The following is a 12,283-nucleotide window of genomic DNA, read 5'->3' as shown; positions in this document are numbered from 1 at the left end:
TGACAATATTTCGGTGTACTAATGACGATTTGACAACAAAGAGGCGGCAGACGATGATGGCCTCTTTCAATTTTGTGTTTTCATTATGTTTTTCCCACTTAAAAAAAGGAAAAAAAAAAACGGGAAAGTCCAATTAGTAAGATCTATAAGGGTACACTTTTTATGCTATCGCTGACCAACTTTGTAGCTTTCAACTCTTTTCATCTTCAATATGTTTATCTAAATAAAATATTATTTCGGGCTTGCCGCAAGGACGGTAGTTATGGTCCGGGGTAAGACAAACGTTTTCCAATCTACTAATTTGCAAAAAAGGGTAAGCATCGACAAAAAAATGAGAACCATGTTGAATTTGAACATTTAGTGATCTTGAGTGTTTGCAATCTTTTTTTTTTTTTCATCTTACCACGCAGTCAATTTTTGAAAAAATGAAAAGCTTTGGTCAACAAACTGACACTTTTTGCGGTAAGATCAATTTTCGATTGTCATTTTTGGAATTAAAAAATAAACAAGGCATTTCCGATTCAGTTTGATTATGACACGAGGAGACAATGAATGTCTTCGATATCATAAAAAGTAACTGAAAGCAGTTTGACAGCTCTCTGTCGACTTTCAGCTGAGCCGCTTCTAGAATGCGATTTATCTTGGTGGGGAGATAAGACTCACCAGCTTATGTCTTAAGCCATGACGGAGGTTCTTTCTCTCGAGCTTGCCGCGAGAACTGATTCTCTAATTTTGACAGAAACAGTTTTGTTGGCCGTTATCAATGTTGCCGCCCTTTCCGGCAATCTTCTTACATTATACGCCGTGTACAAAAACCAAAGGCTCCGCACGCTTCCAAACATGTTCGTCATATCACTGGCTGTAAGCGATATTCTGATGTCCACTTGCTGCATGCCTTTTACAGTTTTAACCTTGTTTCACAGTCGGTGGATGTTTGGTGAACGGTTTTGTCGATTTCAAGGATTTGAGGCATTGACAATTGGAACGAACAGTCTTGGAACTATGGGAATCATTGCAGTCAGCCGATATTTCTGTGTTGTTAGGCCAGGAAAGTATCCCTTGTTGTTTAAGAAGGAGAAATCTCTTGGGTACATTGTTGTAGTTTGGTGCCTGGCTCTCGCTGGATCTGTACCCCCGTTTTTCTTCAAAGGAGGTACATTTGATTTCCAACCTGGAAAAGCAATGTGTTTGTACACATTTGAAAGTAACATTTCTTACACTATCTCCATTGAGTGTTTTTATATCGCAACGCCCTTGACAATTATCATAGTCTGCTATGTTAAAGTTTTCCGAAGAGTTTTGCGATCAAATCGCGTTTTCTGCCCAGAAAATAACCTCAGCCAACTCCGCGCCAATGTGGAAGAAGCAAAGGTCACGAAGACTCTAGTAGCTGTTCTGGTTGGGTTTGCATGTTGTTGGCTCCCAATTTCTGTCATGGATAACATTGACGCCGCCCGAGGTGAGCACACTTTGCCGAGACAAGCTTATCTTACATACTCATTCTTGGTATATATTAGTAGCACTATAAACCCCTTCATATATGGTTGCATGAACAAGCAGTTCAGACGGGAGTACAAAGTCGTGTTTAAGAGGATTCTTTGTCTTTGTCGCCGGAACACCAACGACAGCTCTGAGAGTGGAGGAAGAAATTTCTTCACGCGAGCCTGGTCTATCTGAAAATATTTCAAAGACTTCCGAGAGAATCTCCTAGAAAAGTACAGTGAAGGATGTTTTGCTAAGAAAATTGCCACATTTCCAGTTCAGAAGGGGTAAAAAAATTCGGTAATTTAGTTTATTGTTGTCCAAAAACAACGATTTTTTTCAATATGACAGTCAATGTAAATGAAGCAATTAAATAACAGGTGATGTATGTGTAGAATTCTCAAGTGAATCTAAAATTATGAAGTAAAAAGTATAAATGTCCTCCTAGTTTTCTTGGAATTAAGTAGAGTTTGTGTCGAAAGTAATTTGCTTTTTTTTTGTTATTTAATAACTTTAGTAACTAGGGTATTACCATTTCAATCTAAATCAAGATTGCAAATAATTTTACCTTGGGCAATGTTTAAATCATAAAAAAGTGCAAGTTTGAAATGAAGTAGTCGAGAAAAAAAATTAAGAAAAACAGTGTCTTTTCAGCGAGGAAAACAGAAGGCCGCAAAAAAAGGAAGAAAATTATTGCTAGTAGTTTAAACATATATGACGTCTTTTTATTGACTTTTCTTGGTTGGCTTTGTGTTCCACACAAGTTAGTCTGAAAATTTAAGTCGTTACGGACCGACCAATGACCAATCATGAGGCGTGTACTATCTTAGTGAATCATTTTAAGTAAGTTTGAGATCCGTTTGAGATGTCCAAAAGTTTTTTTATGAAAAAAAAAAATTTAATTATGTTTTTCTTTCTTCGAAAAATGTCACCATGCGGGTCAAGTATATTGCAGGAGGAAATTAAGGTGATGTTTAGGACGTTTCGGCGTCGTAAGGGCGAGGTTTTCGATATTGAGCGTGAACATTTATTCTAGAACTTTCCACAAGCAGGTATGAGCACGTGAACAGCGGTACTTCAAACGGTTTTTAGGGTGAATATTGTCTACAAGATGACATCTCTGTCTACTCCCAGCTATATCTCTTTAAAAATTCGGAAATTCGATGAAGGGGCATGATTGTATTTCATGAGTTTTTTTTGTTAAACTTCTAAATCACTTTTTCGCAAGTTTCTATTTACACTTTAAGAAGTTAATAAAATGGCGCTTTTTTAACTTTTTCTTTCAGTATGGACGCGTGAATGAATTGAAGCACATAAATCAATGGTTGATTAACTGCTTAAGAAGGCTTTTTCTTTTCGTTATATAGTAATAAGATGTTATTACAACATCCTCTCGATTGTTAAGTTAAGGTTTTCAATTCAAGCAAAAATTTAAGGTCGTTCAAATTAAAATATCAATTTTAACAGACATTTAACTTCCGCCATCTTATACGCCGATTAATAAGTCTGGTCATTCTGAGAGCTTTCAGAGACTTCCGGGAGAAGCACTCAGAAAAGTACACCAAAGAATGTTTTGTTAATAAAATTGCCACATTTCCATTTTGAAGGGGTCAGAAATTTTCGGTAATCCATCATATTAGTTTTATAGTCGTTAATTATGAGCTGTGAATTTATCAGGTAAAATAATCCTTTTTCCAATATGACAGTCGATGTAAATGAAGCAATAAAAGTACAGTTGATGTACGTGTGGAATTTTTAAGAGCATAAAACATTGTAAAATAAAAAATATGAATGTACTCCTTAGAATTTAAGCACAGTAAGTGTCGTAAGTTATTTGCTGCATTTTGAGGTTATTTAAAATGGGGTGTTACCATTTTAACCTAAATCAAGATTGCAATTGTAAAAAGTGTTAGTTTATAAAGCAGTAGAAAATAAATAAAGAATAATACATGGGCGCGCGTAGATATGGAATTTCTCCTCGAGTGTTTAACTCGATAGCTCACGAGTGAACGCAGTGAACGAGTGAGATGTCGAGTTGAACACAAGAAGAGAAATCCCATGTCTACAAGCAATCATGTATTATTTTGTTCATCATATAAACACAATACCCCTTTACTGACAAGAAAAGCCGACTTCATTAATGAATGAAAGTAAATGAGTCGACAATCCCCGAATAACACTCGTAGAAAGCGTTGGCACTAACTCTTAAGATGGAAAATGCGTTGAGTCATGATTACAAAACAACAATGGTCGTAATTTTCAATTTACAAAATTCTCATTTATCGACTTTGTCCTTACCTAAAGAAGAATCTCTCAGGTAAACGGCCGAAATCATTGCACTATTTTTTGCTTTAAATCGCATCTTTTTCCCAGTCAAAGAGGAGGCTACACTAAAAACAAAACAACCAATCAGAATTCAAGGCTTGTTTAAAGTAACCGATCAAATTGCTGGAAGACATGGAGTATCATGTGGCAAATTTTGCAACTTTTCTTTCCAATTTCTTATTATTTCCTCCCAAAAAATGGATGAATTTAATTTTCAAACCGGCTCAGTATTGTATTAATAAAATATTTGAACTGACCAAGTCCTGTTTTTGAGCGATTTCAAAATGGATGTAATAAAGTGGTAATTGAACCTCGTGTTGTGCAATTTTGGTCTGAAATCATACTTGTGATTTCAAATCGAACTCGCGCTGCGCGCTCGTTCAATTTTGAAGTCACGCGTAAGACTTCAGCACAAATTGCACTCCACTCAGTTCAATTACCATTATGAATTGGACTCCACTCAGTTCTATTACCATTATGAATTGGACTCCACTCAGTTCAATTACCATTATGAATTGGACTCCACTCAGTTCAATTACCATTATGAATTGGACTCCACTCAGTTCTATTACCACCATTATTCAAAACTATAACACAACTCTCGAATGTGATTGGTTGACAACAGCCCGATTTGCGCTCCTATAGGAAAGTGTAAGCGTCATATCCGTGTAATCAGACAGAAATGTTTGCTGTTTGCTGAGGATGGTGAAAATAATTCATGCATCATTGTCAGTGTTGTGGCTGCCGTTGTTGTTGCCACTTTGGCGCCGAAAGAAAGTAATCTTGCGCAAGAGGGCCTTGTACTCTCGCCTGAACTGTCTGTTCATGATACCATAAATGAATGGGTTGATAGTGCTACTCAGATAGACCAAGAACCCGTACGTCAGGTAAACCTGTCGTGGTATCGTCGGTTCTCCGCGCGTGGCGTCCACGTTATCCATAACGGAGATAGGAAGCCAGCAGAACGCGAAGCCAAGCAGAACTGCTACTAAAGTTTTCGTTACTTTTGCTTCTTCCACATTCGTGCGGAGTTGACAGGGTTCAACGCCTGGACAGAAAACACGATTTGATCTTGAAACTGAGCGGAACACTTTGACATAGCAGACCGCTATGATTGTTAAGGGTGCTGCGATGTAAACACATTCGATTGTAACAGTGTAAGCCATGTTGCTTTCAAACGTGTACAAACACATTGCTTTTCCAGGCTGGAATTTAAAGCTATTTTTGCTCTCAAAGGAAAACGGGGGCACAGATCCAGCGAAGGCTAGGCACCAGACAATGACAATGTATATCAACGCTCTTTGCTTCTTAAACAACAAGAGATACTTCTCTGGTTTTGCAACGCAGAAGAATCGGTTGACCGCAATGACACCCATGGTAACCATGGCGACAATTCCGAAAGTCAGCGCTGCAAAACCTTGAAAGAGACAGTAAGATTCGCCAAATATCCACCGGCCGTGGAACAGAGTGACAACTGTTAAAGGCATACAGCAGGTACACATCAGAATATCGCTCACAGCCAGAGCTATTACGAACATGTTGGTAATTGTTCGCAGCCTGTGGTTTCTGTACACGGCGTAAAAAGTGAGAAGATTTCCGAAGACGGCCACAACATTGGTTAAAGCAAACAGAACTGTTTCAGTCCAAACTAACGCCTCCTCTCTTGTGGCAAGCTCAAGGGAGAGTTTACTTGTCATCACTGCTTTTGGTCAATAAACTCAGCGAAAAGATAAGTAACTTACACTTCTGCACAGTCTTTGATGTCGACTTTTTGAAGCACTGATCTGCGAAACCCGCTGGTGTGCGCGATCACCAACACTGTCTACCAACACCGAAAAACAAATGTTATTTTCCATCACATTTTATCTTTAAACACATTGCAATTAATGAATATTAAAAGATGTCTGTATGTCATCGTTGTTATCATTCTCATCAAGTTAGAAGTAGTAGGGCCAAATAACAACTCCATTTTATGTTTCTGTTCGGCGAGAGCACGTGCAGTACGTCGTTATTGCTGAAAGAGGTTTATTTTAATTGCACTCAGTTATTTACCTCCGGATAAGTGTTTTTGAGTCGCTTTTAATAATCGACATATACCTTCGAGTGAAAGAAAAGATGTTGCTTCTATTTTTCCGTATCTTGTCTATGCAATCTCCTCTCACAGCTGGTTAATAAACAAACATATTAATCCGCCGTTCACGAAAGGGATAAGATATCTCAAAGAGTTTGAACAACTCTCATTTCTGCGATAAGAAATGGCTGAAAAAAATTAAAACTCTTTCTCAGAAAAAAATTAAGATCCAGTTTGTTATTAATAATTTTCGGAATTGCATAGGGGATCTAATTTTTTTTGTTGGCCATAAAAGATCGCAGAAGTTAAGTGACAGTCAAATTTGAAATTTTCATTTAAACCACCTTAAATTTGTGCTTGAATTAAAAACCTTTATTCTTAAACCGAGAGGATATTGGAAGAACATATTGTTGTCGAATAAAGAAGCGGAAAAGTCAATATAAGCTCTAAATTAAGCATTGGTTTACAGCCTTTTTACATTTATTTGCGTATCCAGAACGAAAGAGGAAGTTAGAAAAATCGTCGGCCTAGAAACTTCCTTAACTGTAATATTACAACGTTCTAGACAGTAATTAAGTTGTGTAAACAGAGATGTTATCTTGTAGACAACACTCATCAAAAATATTGCTTTGGCGATTCTACAAAGAAAATTAAAGTTTTATTTAGAAAAACACGCCCTGATAAAGGTTGGAAACCAATTTTATGACTTGGCAAACTCTTCAATATCATTGAAACCACTTCCTGAAACAAAGAATTGACACCATCTTGACTTTTAGTTTTGATAAGAGAAAAACATTATGTTTTTTTTTCAATGACAACCGCGTGAATATGATGATCAAATGTCTCACACAAAATTTAAGAAGACTGTGAAAGACTGACAATCGGCAAGATCGCCTTCTGACATTTTCCAGCATTCAGAGCCATATATCAGGGTGGATAAGACACAGCTATGATATAGTTTTAGCCTGGTCTTGGTGCTCTGCTGCTGGGACCTCTATACATAGTTGAGCATTCTGACTACATTTATGGCTTTCACTATGCGGTTCTTGATGTCCTTGTTTGCTCTTCCATCATGTCTGACTGTGTTGCCTAGGTACGTGAATTCCCCCGTCGTTGGAAGATCCTCTCTGTTCGCTCTGATCAGCTAGGGGTTTGGGACATTCAGAATCATAACTTCCGTCTTGTTTTAGCCGATCTACAGGCAAATCTGTTTAACAAGGCCACAGAGACGGGATGTTTTCTCTTGCTTATGATGATAGGTGTGAGATAGCAGCGCCTGGTCATCAGCAAAGTCGAGGTCCTCGTATGCAGAGAATAATGTCTATCGCATGCCTCTGGTCTGGTCTTCAGTTGTTCGCTGCAGCACCCAAACAATCGCAATGTTGAAGAAGAGTGCTGACATCACACGCCCTTACCTCACTCCAATTGTCATTCTAAAGCTGAGTGTTCTTACCTCTGCTCGTGAAGTTGTCGTAAACGCTTTTATTGAGAAGAAATAGGCAAGTACACAGTTACGATACAAGAAAACCAATTGCTATCGACCACATAACTCTCGTACAAGGATAATGGCAATAAAACGTGACAGATTGCCTAGTTGCATATTAAGTTAGGTTTTTCAATCTCCATCACATACAACATTTAATACTAATCCACGCAGGCTTAACTAACTGACCAATAGAAACGTTCCCTTAATTTATTCAGTCACATTGTGCGCTCAATATTTGATGTTTGTGCACAATCAGTGAATTCCCATAACACACCGCTGCCCCGCTGTTTTCATATTTGTTTGTTATTGACTTTGATAACCACTCTCTTCTACTCAATAATATTGTAATGATATGAATTTTTGACAAGAGGGGGAATCAAAAAGAGAAAAAAAAGAAAATAACAGAAAAAGAATAAACATTTTGAAATGAAGCTACAAATAATTAAACTAATCGTTTACTTTTATTGTTGAAAATACTCTAAGAGAAAATCCACTCTCAAAAAAAATTGGGCAAGTGTTGCAAGTTCATATAATTTGTTGCAACAGCAATTCAAACTATTTAAGAAGCTGTGGGTAGTTGATAAAGTCTGTATTTGAGCAGTGGCCCATCCAGGCCCTGAGCTTATAATACTGGTTTCCTCACATGAAGTGAGTGGGAGTAACTACACCCCTTGGATGGGATGCCAGTCCATCCCCTTTCCCCCTGGCATTTCATCAGGCTTACCTGGCTATAATTTCTGCTACCCATTTAAAGGTAAACTTTACTCAGATACCAATCTATCATTACCAGTTGATGAATTGGATTCCTAAAAATCATAGGCAGTTAGTTGAAAGGACGCTTCCAATAAATCACTAGGTGACATTTGAAGAAAAGACGTCGTTTCTCAATATTTAATATGGAAATCAGTGTAACAGTACAGTTAAAAGGGAGAATCTAAGCAGTCTATCAAATAAGGAAAATATTACTTTTATACTATATAAAATAATAAACATAAACACGTGAAATAAGCTGGAAATGTTTCTAGGTTTTTGATCAAATGCATCGTAAATACGGGAGCACATTAAATTAATACCTATGTTAGCCTGACACGAAAGCTTGTGCAAAACACTTTCATGATTGTGTGCATGACACGCAGACGAAACTGAAAGTGTTCCGATCATCAACGCCTGCACAAAATCAAATCCATGACTTAAATATTCCTTTTAATTCTCCCGAATTATTTATTTTATCCAAGGTAAATGCCGGGTATTGCCTGCGAATTTTTGTGAAGTCGACAGCTGTAACTTGTTCAAACAAGCTCAGCCTAATTAGCCCTTAAGTAACACGAAGCGGCAATACAATTTATGCACCCCAGAATCAAGTAAAAGTTAGCTATCCTCGTTAGTTAACCGCAGGGACGTCTTTCATTGTCGGAAATCAGAGAAAATTAGGAAACATTAAGAGCATTTGAGGGAGAAAATATTGACTGAGAAATTCGAAATAAAAGTATTTACCTTACATTGAAAAATCTGGTACAACCATGCGTTCTTACCTCTGTCGCGGAAATGGAAGGCACGTTTGACTGCTTTACGACCTTGCTTCCTCAATCCATCATAGAAGTGTTTCAAAAAAAAGTCACTAAGACTGCGAAAGTACCAAGAGAGAGTCGACAGCTTCGTTATGGAACGAAGAATCTGTATTGCGCGTTGTGAAAACGAAAGGGGAGTCCCCTAGCCCATAACTGCACGGTATCCATCTTCTTGTAGTGATGCACTAGCTAATTCTTTCGCTGATTATTTCATTGACAAGATTGATCGTATCCATGCCACACTAATAGAGAAGAATTCTGCGCAAGGTAATGATGCTAATGAAGTGACTCTTGGTAACTACGTGGAATGTAACTCTGTGTTTTCAGACTTTATTAATGTCAGTTACGAAGACATCAAGGGACTTGCATTGAGATCTATTAATAAATCCTGTGTACTTGATCCTCTGCCTGCAGTGGTAATGAAGGAATGTTTCAATTTACTAACTCCTGTGTTGACTAACATAGTGAATACATCTTTATCTACTGGAGTTATGCCTGATGTCTTGAAGATTGCAGCTATGACACCGACTTTAAAGAAACATAATGCTGATTTCACTAAATATGAAAGTTTTCGACCTATTTCTAATTTGAAGTTTGTCCAAGCTTGTGGAAAAAGCGGTATGTGTCCAGCTTACAGACTATATTACATCTAATGGTCTTTCGGAAACGTTTCAATCCGCATACAAGTCATTTCACTCCACTGAAACGGCTCTACTGAGGGTTCAAAATGACATTCTTTGTGCTTTAGATCGTAATGAGTCGGTCATACTGGTACTTTTGGATCTGTCGGCGGCGTTTGATACGGTGGATCATACTCTTCTAGTGACAAGGCTGTCTACTTGTTTTGGTTTTCAAGGAACTGTGCTTAAGTGGCTGAAATCATACCTGTCTTCACGTAAGCTGTTTGTTAAAGTTGGGAATAGTCATTCTTCACAACGTGCATTGAAGTGTGGTGTCCCTCAGGGATCAGTTCTGGGCCCTTTGTTGTATTTGTTATACACATCACCTATTGCGGACATAATAAATTATCATGGACTGTCATACCATCTATATGCTGACGACACCCAATTATATATTACCTTTAAACCTAACAGCTTGAATGACATCCAACAAGTGAAGTTGAGAGTGGAATGCTGTGTGAGGGACATTGATGAATGGATGATAAGAAACTATCTTAAACTAAACCAGGACAAAACGGACCTTGTAGTCATCAGTTCCAGATTCCATCCCATGCCTGACATCGGTCACATTACTGTTGGTTCTGAGTGCATTGCACCTCGTGACTCTGTTCGTAATTTAGGGGTTCAGTTTGATAGCATATTTAGTTTTGAGGAACACATTAAGAACATTTGTAAATCATCATTCTATCATTTGAGAAATATTGCTAAAATCCGCGAGTACTTAAGCCAAGATACATGTAAAATCTTAGTCCATGCATTTATCAGTTCGAAACTTGATCACTGTAATTCCTTATTACATGGCCTTCCTAAGTATCTGTTAGCTAGACTACAGGCAGTTCAGAATGCTGCAGCTCGTGTTGTCACATTGACACCGAGGCATGTTCATATAACTCCTATTTTAATTAATCTTCATTGGTTACCAGTTGAGTTTAGAATAACTTTTAAAGTCCTTTTATTGGTATACAAGGCCCTTCATGGCCTTGCACCTTCTTATATTTCTGACCTTTTGAATTTTAAAACATACTCTAGGTCATTGCGTTCTTCATGTAAAGAATATTTAGTGGTTCCAAGAAGCAGATTGAAAACATATGGAGACAGAGCTTTCTCTATTGCAGGACCTAAATTGTGAAACGATTTACCTCTAGAGATTAGGAAATGTGCTTCAGTGGCAACTTTTAAGCAATCCCTTAAAACTTTTTTATTTAAGTTAGCATATAGGTTATGAGATTCCTTTTGTTTTGAGATGTTTTTGATTTATATAGTAGATAACTTAGGCTATATTTGAATTATATTGTATATTGTAGATATTTTATATTTTATATTTTTTATATTTTATTTTGTAATTAGGTAGCGCTTTGGACAATTATTGGATTTTAGCGCTATATAAATAAAATTATTATTATTATTATTATTATTTATTATTAACTCTGTGCAAGCTTAAAACCGGAAGTGCGTGACTTTTGTCACGAAGCACCTCCATTCCTCCGAGTTCTCACGCAGTTTCGCTCTCTGCCGATATCGAGTCACGCACTCGTTCAAAAAAGAATAAATTCTAAACAAATTCTTGGTGACGGAGTTGTCCTTGTACTAAGATCTCTTTCACTCATCTTTGACTCGGCAGTTAGTGGTCACGCAAACAATGTCTATCATGAACAATGTCCTAAGAGCTCTTGTTGACAGATTGATCGTTATGATCTCTTCAAGCTCTGTGAGGACCTGTTCTTGACTGAGAATGAGAGGAGGAGCACGTTCAGAGAAGGTATTCAGTCTGATGATCTTTCGAAGATCAACTGCAGTGCGGCCGGAAGATCGGAAGAAATAAGGAGCTGTCAAGGAGAATAAGCTTATTGATGTCTATCAGAACAAATGTAGATTCTGAAAGATCATGGAGTCTTCTTGACCTGTTAATGAGATAACTTCTCATAACAATGACGCAATTTTGACAGAAGAACAAATAAAGGCACGCCACGACTTCTAGGCGAGAAGATACGACATTAATATTTGAATATCTTCAAACGAGCAATTAACACCTCGATGGCGTGACAAGAGAATCGCTCAAGTTAATATTATTCACTCCCTCTTCAAAACTCACGAGTGAGATATTCTGAAGAAAACGAGAAGATTATTCACAGGTGAATAATTTACGTTGCCTTTCAAATCATGGTTGTCTCCAAAATGTGCAAGAACTGTCTTTTTTAAATCAAGGTTGATTTCAAGGTTAAATTCACGAGTTGCTTTAAATAAATAACTTTAAAGTCTCTTCGAGCTATAGAGCTATTATTAGCTCTCCGGATTAGATTAAACCGTTTTGTGAACAATCTTTTGACGGTGGTACATATGCGTTGATAACGAAAATCTGAAAAGGAGAGGCGAACATTTATTAATTTGACGTGAGCCACAAAAAAAAGTTTAATGAAGACATACGTCAATCACCTAAAGAGTCCTCTTTGACGCTCCTTTTCTAGTTCCTGGAAAAGAGTATGCGTAGCCGCCATGCTAATGAAAACTGTTCTGATCCTTCGAAGCCTGATCCATTAGTTTGCTCCTCACAACAAACGAGACGTAGGTCCTTCATCAGCAGTGTAACCAGATTTATTTAAAGTGAAATTTCGTGGTGAAACGAGAAAGCGTTTTCACTTGCGAGCACGACAATTACAATCCTCGACAATAA

General features: G+C 37.6%; 2 protein-coding genes across 2 annotated transcripts; one reads left to right on the top strand and one right to left on the bottom strand.

The window, feature by feature from the left end:
* Positions 1-388: 388 nt before the first annotated feature.
* On the top strand, positions 389-3,576 carry LOC113669431 (melatonin receptor type 1A-like). The gene has a single exon (XM_027185457.2). It carries the CDS (start codon positions 682-684, stop codon positions 1,675-1,677), a length of 996 nt encoding a protein of 331 aa, XP_027041258.2. The 5' UTR covers positions 389-681; the 3' UTR covers positions 1,678-3,576.
* Positions 3,577-4,415: 839 nt separating this feature from the next.
* On the bottom strand, positions 4,416-6,259 carry LOC113669452 (melatonin receptor type 1B-B). Its single transcript, XM_027185483.2, has one exon. The coding sequence runs from the start codon at positions 5,502-5,504 to the stop codon at positions 4,524-4,526; it is 981 nt and encodes a 326-aa protein (XP_027041284.2). The 5' UTR covers positions 5,505-6,259; the 3' UTR covers positions 4,416-4,523.
* Positions 6,260-12,283: the final 6,024 nt, after the last annotated feature.

This window comes from Pocillopora damicornis, chromosome 1 (genome assembly GCF_964200805.1).
Source record: "Pocillopora damicornis chromosome 1, jaPocDami1.2, whole genome shotgun sequence".
Classification (NCBI taxonomy): domain Eukaryota; kingdom Metazoa; phylum Cnidaria; class Anthozoa; order Scleractinia; family Pocilloporidae; genus Pocillopora; species Pocillopora damicornis.
Note: the sequence above shows the minus strand (reverse complement) of the source record. Positions and strands in the feature narration are given on the sequence as shown.

Bases quoted from the DNA above. Each gene is read 5' to 3' on its own strand.
- LOC113669431 (XM_027185457.2), top strand. From the start codon at position 682: ATGACGGAGGTTCTTTCTCTCGAGCTTGCCGCGAGAACTGATTCTCTA.
- LOC113669452 (XM_027185483.2), bottom strand. From the start codon at position 5,504: ATGACAAGTAAACTCTCCCTTGAGCTTGCCACAAGAGAGGAGGCGTTA.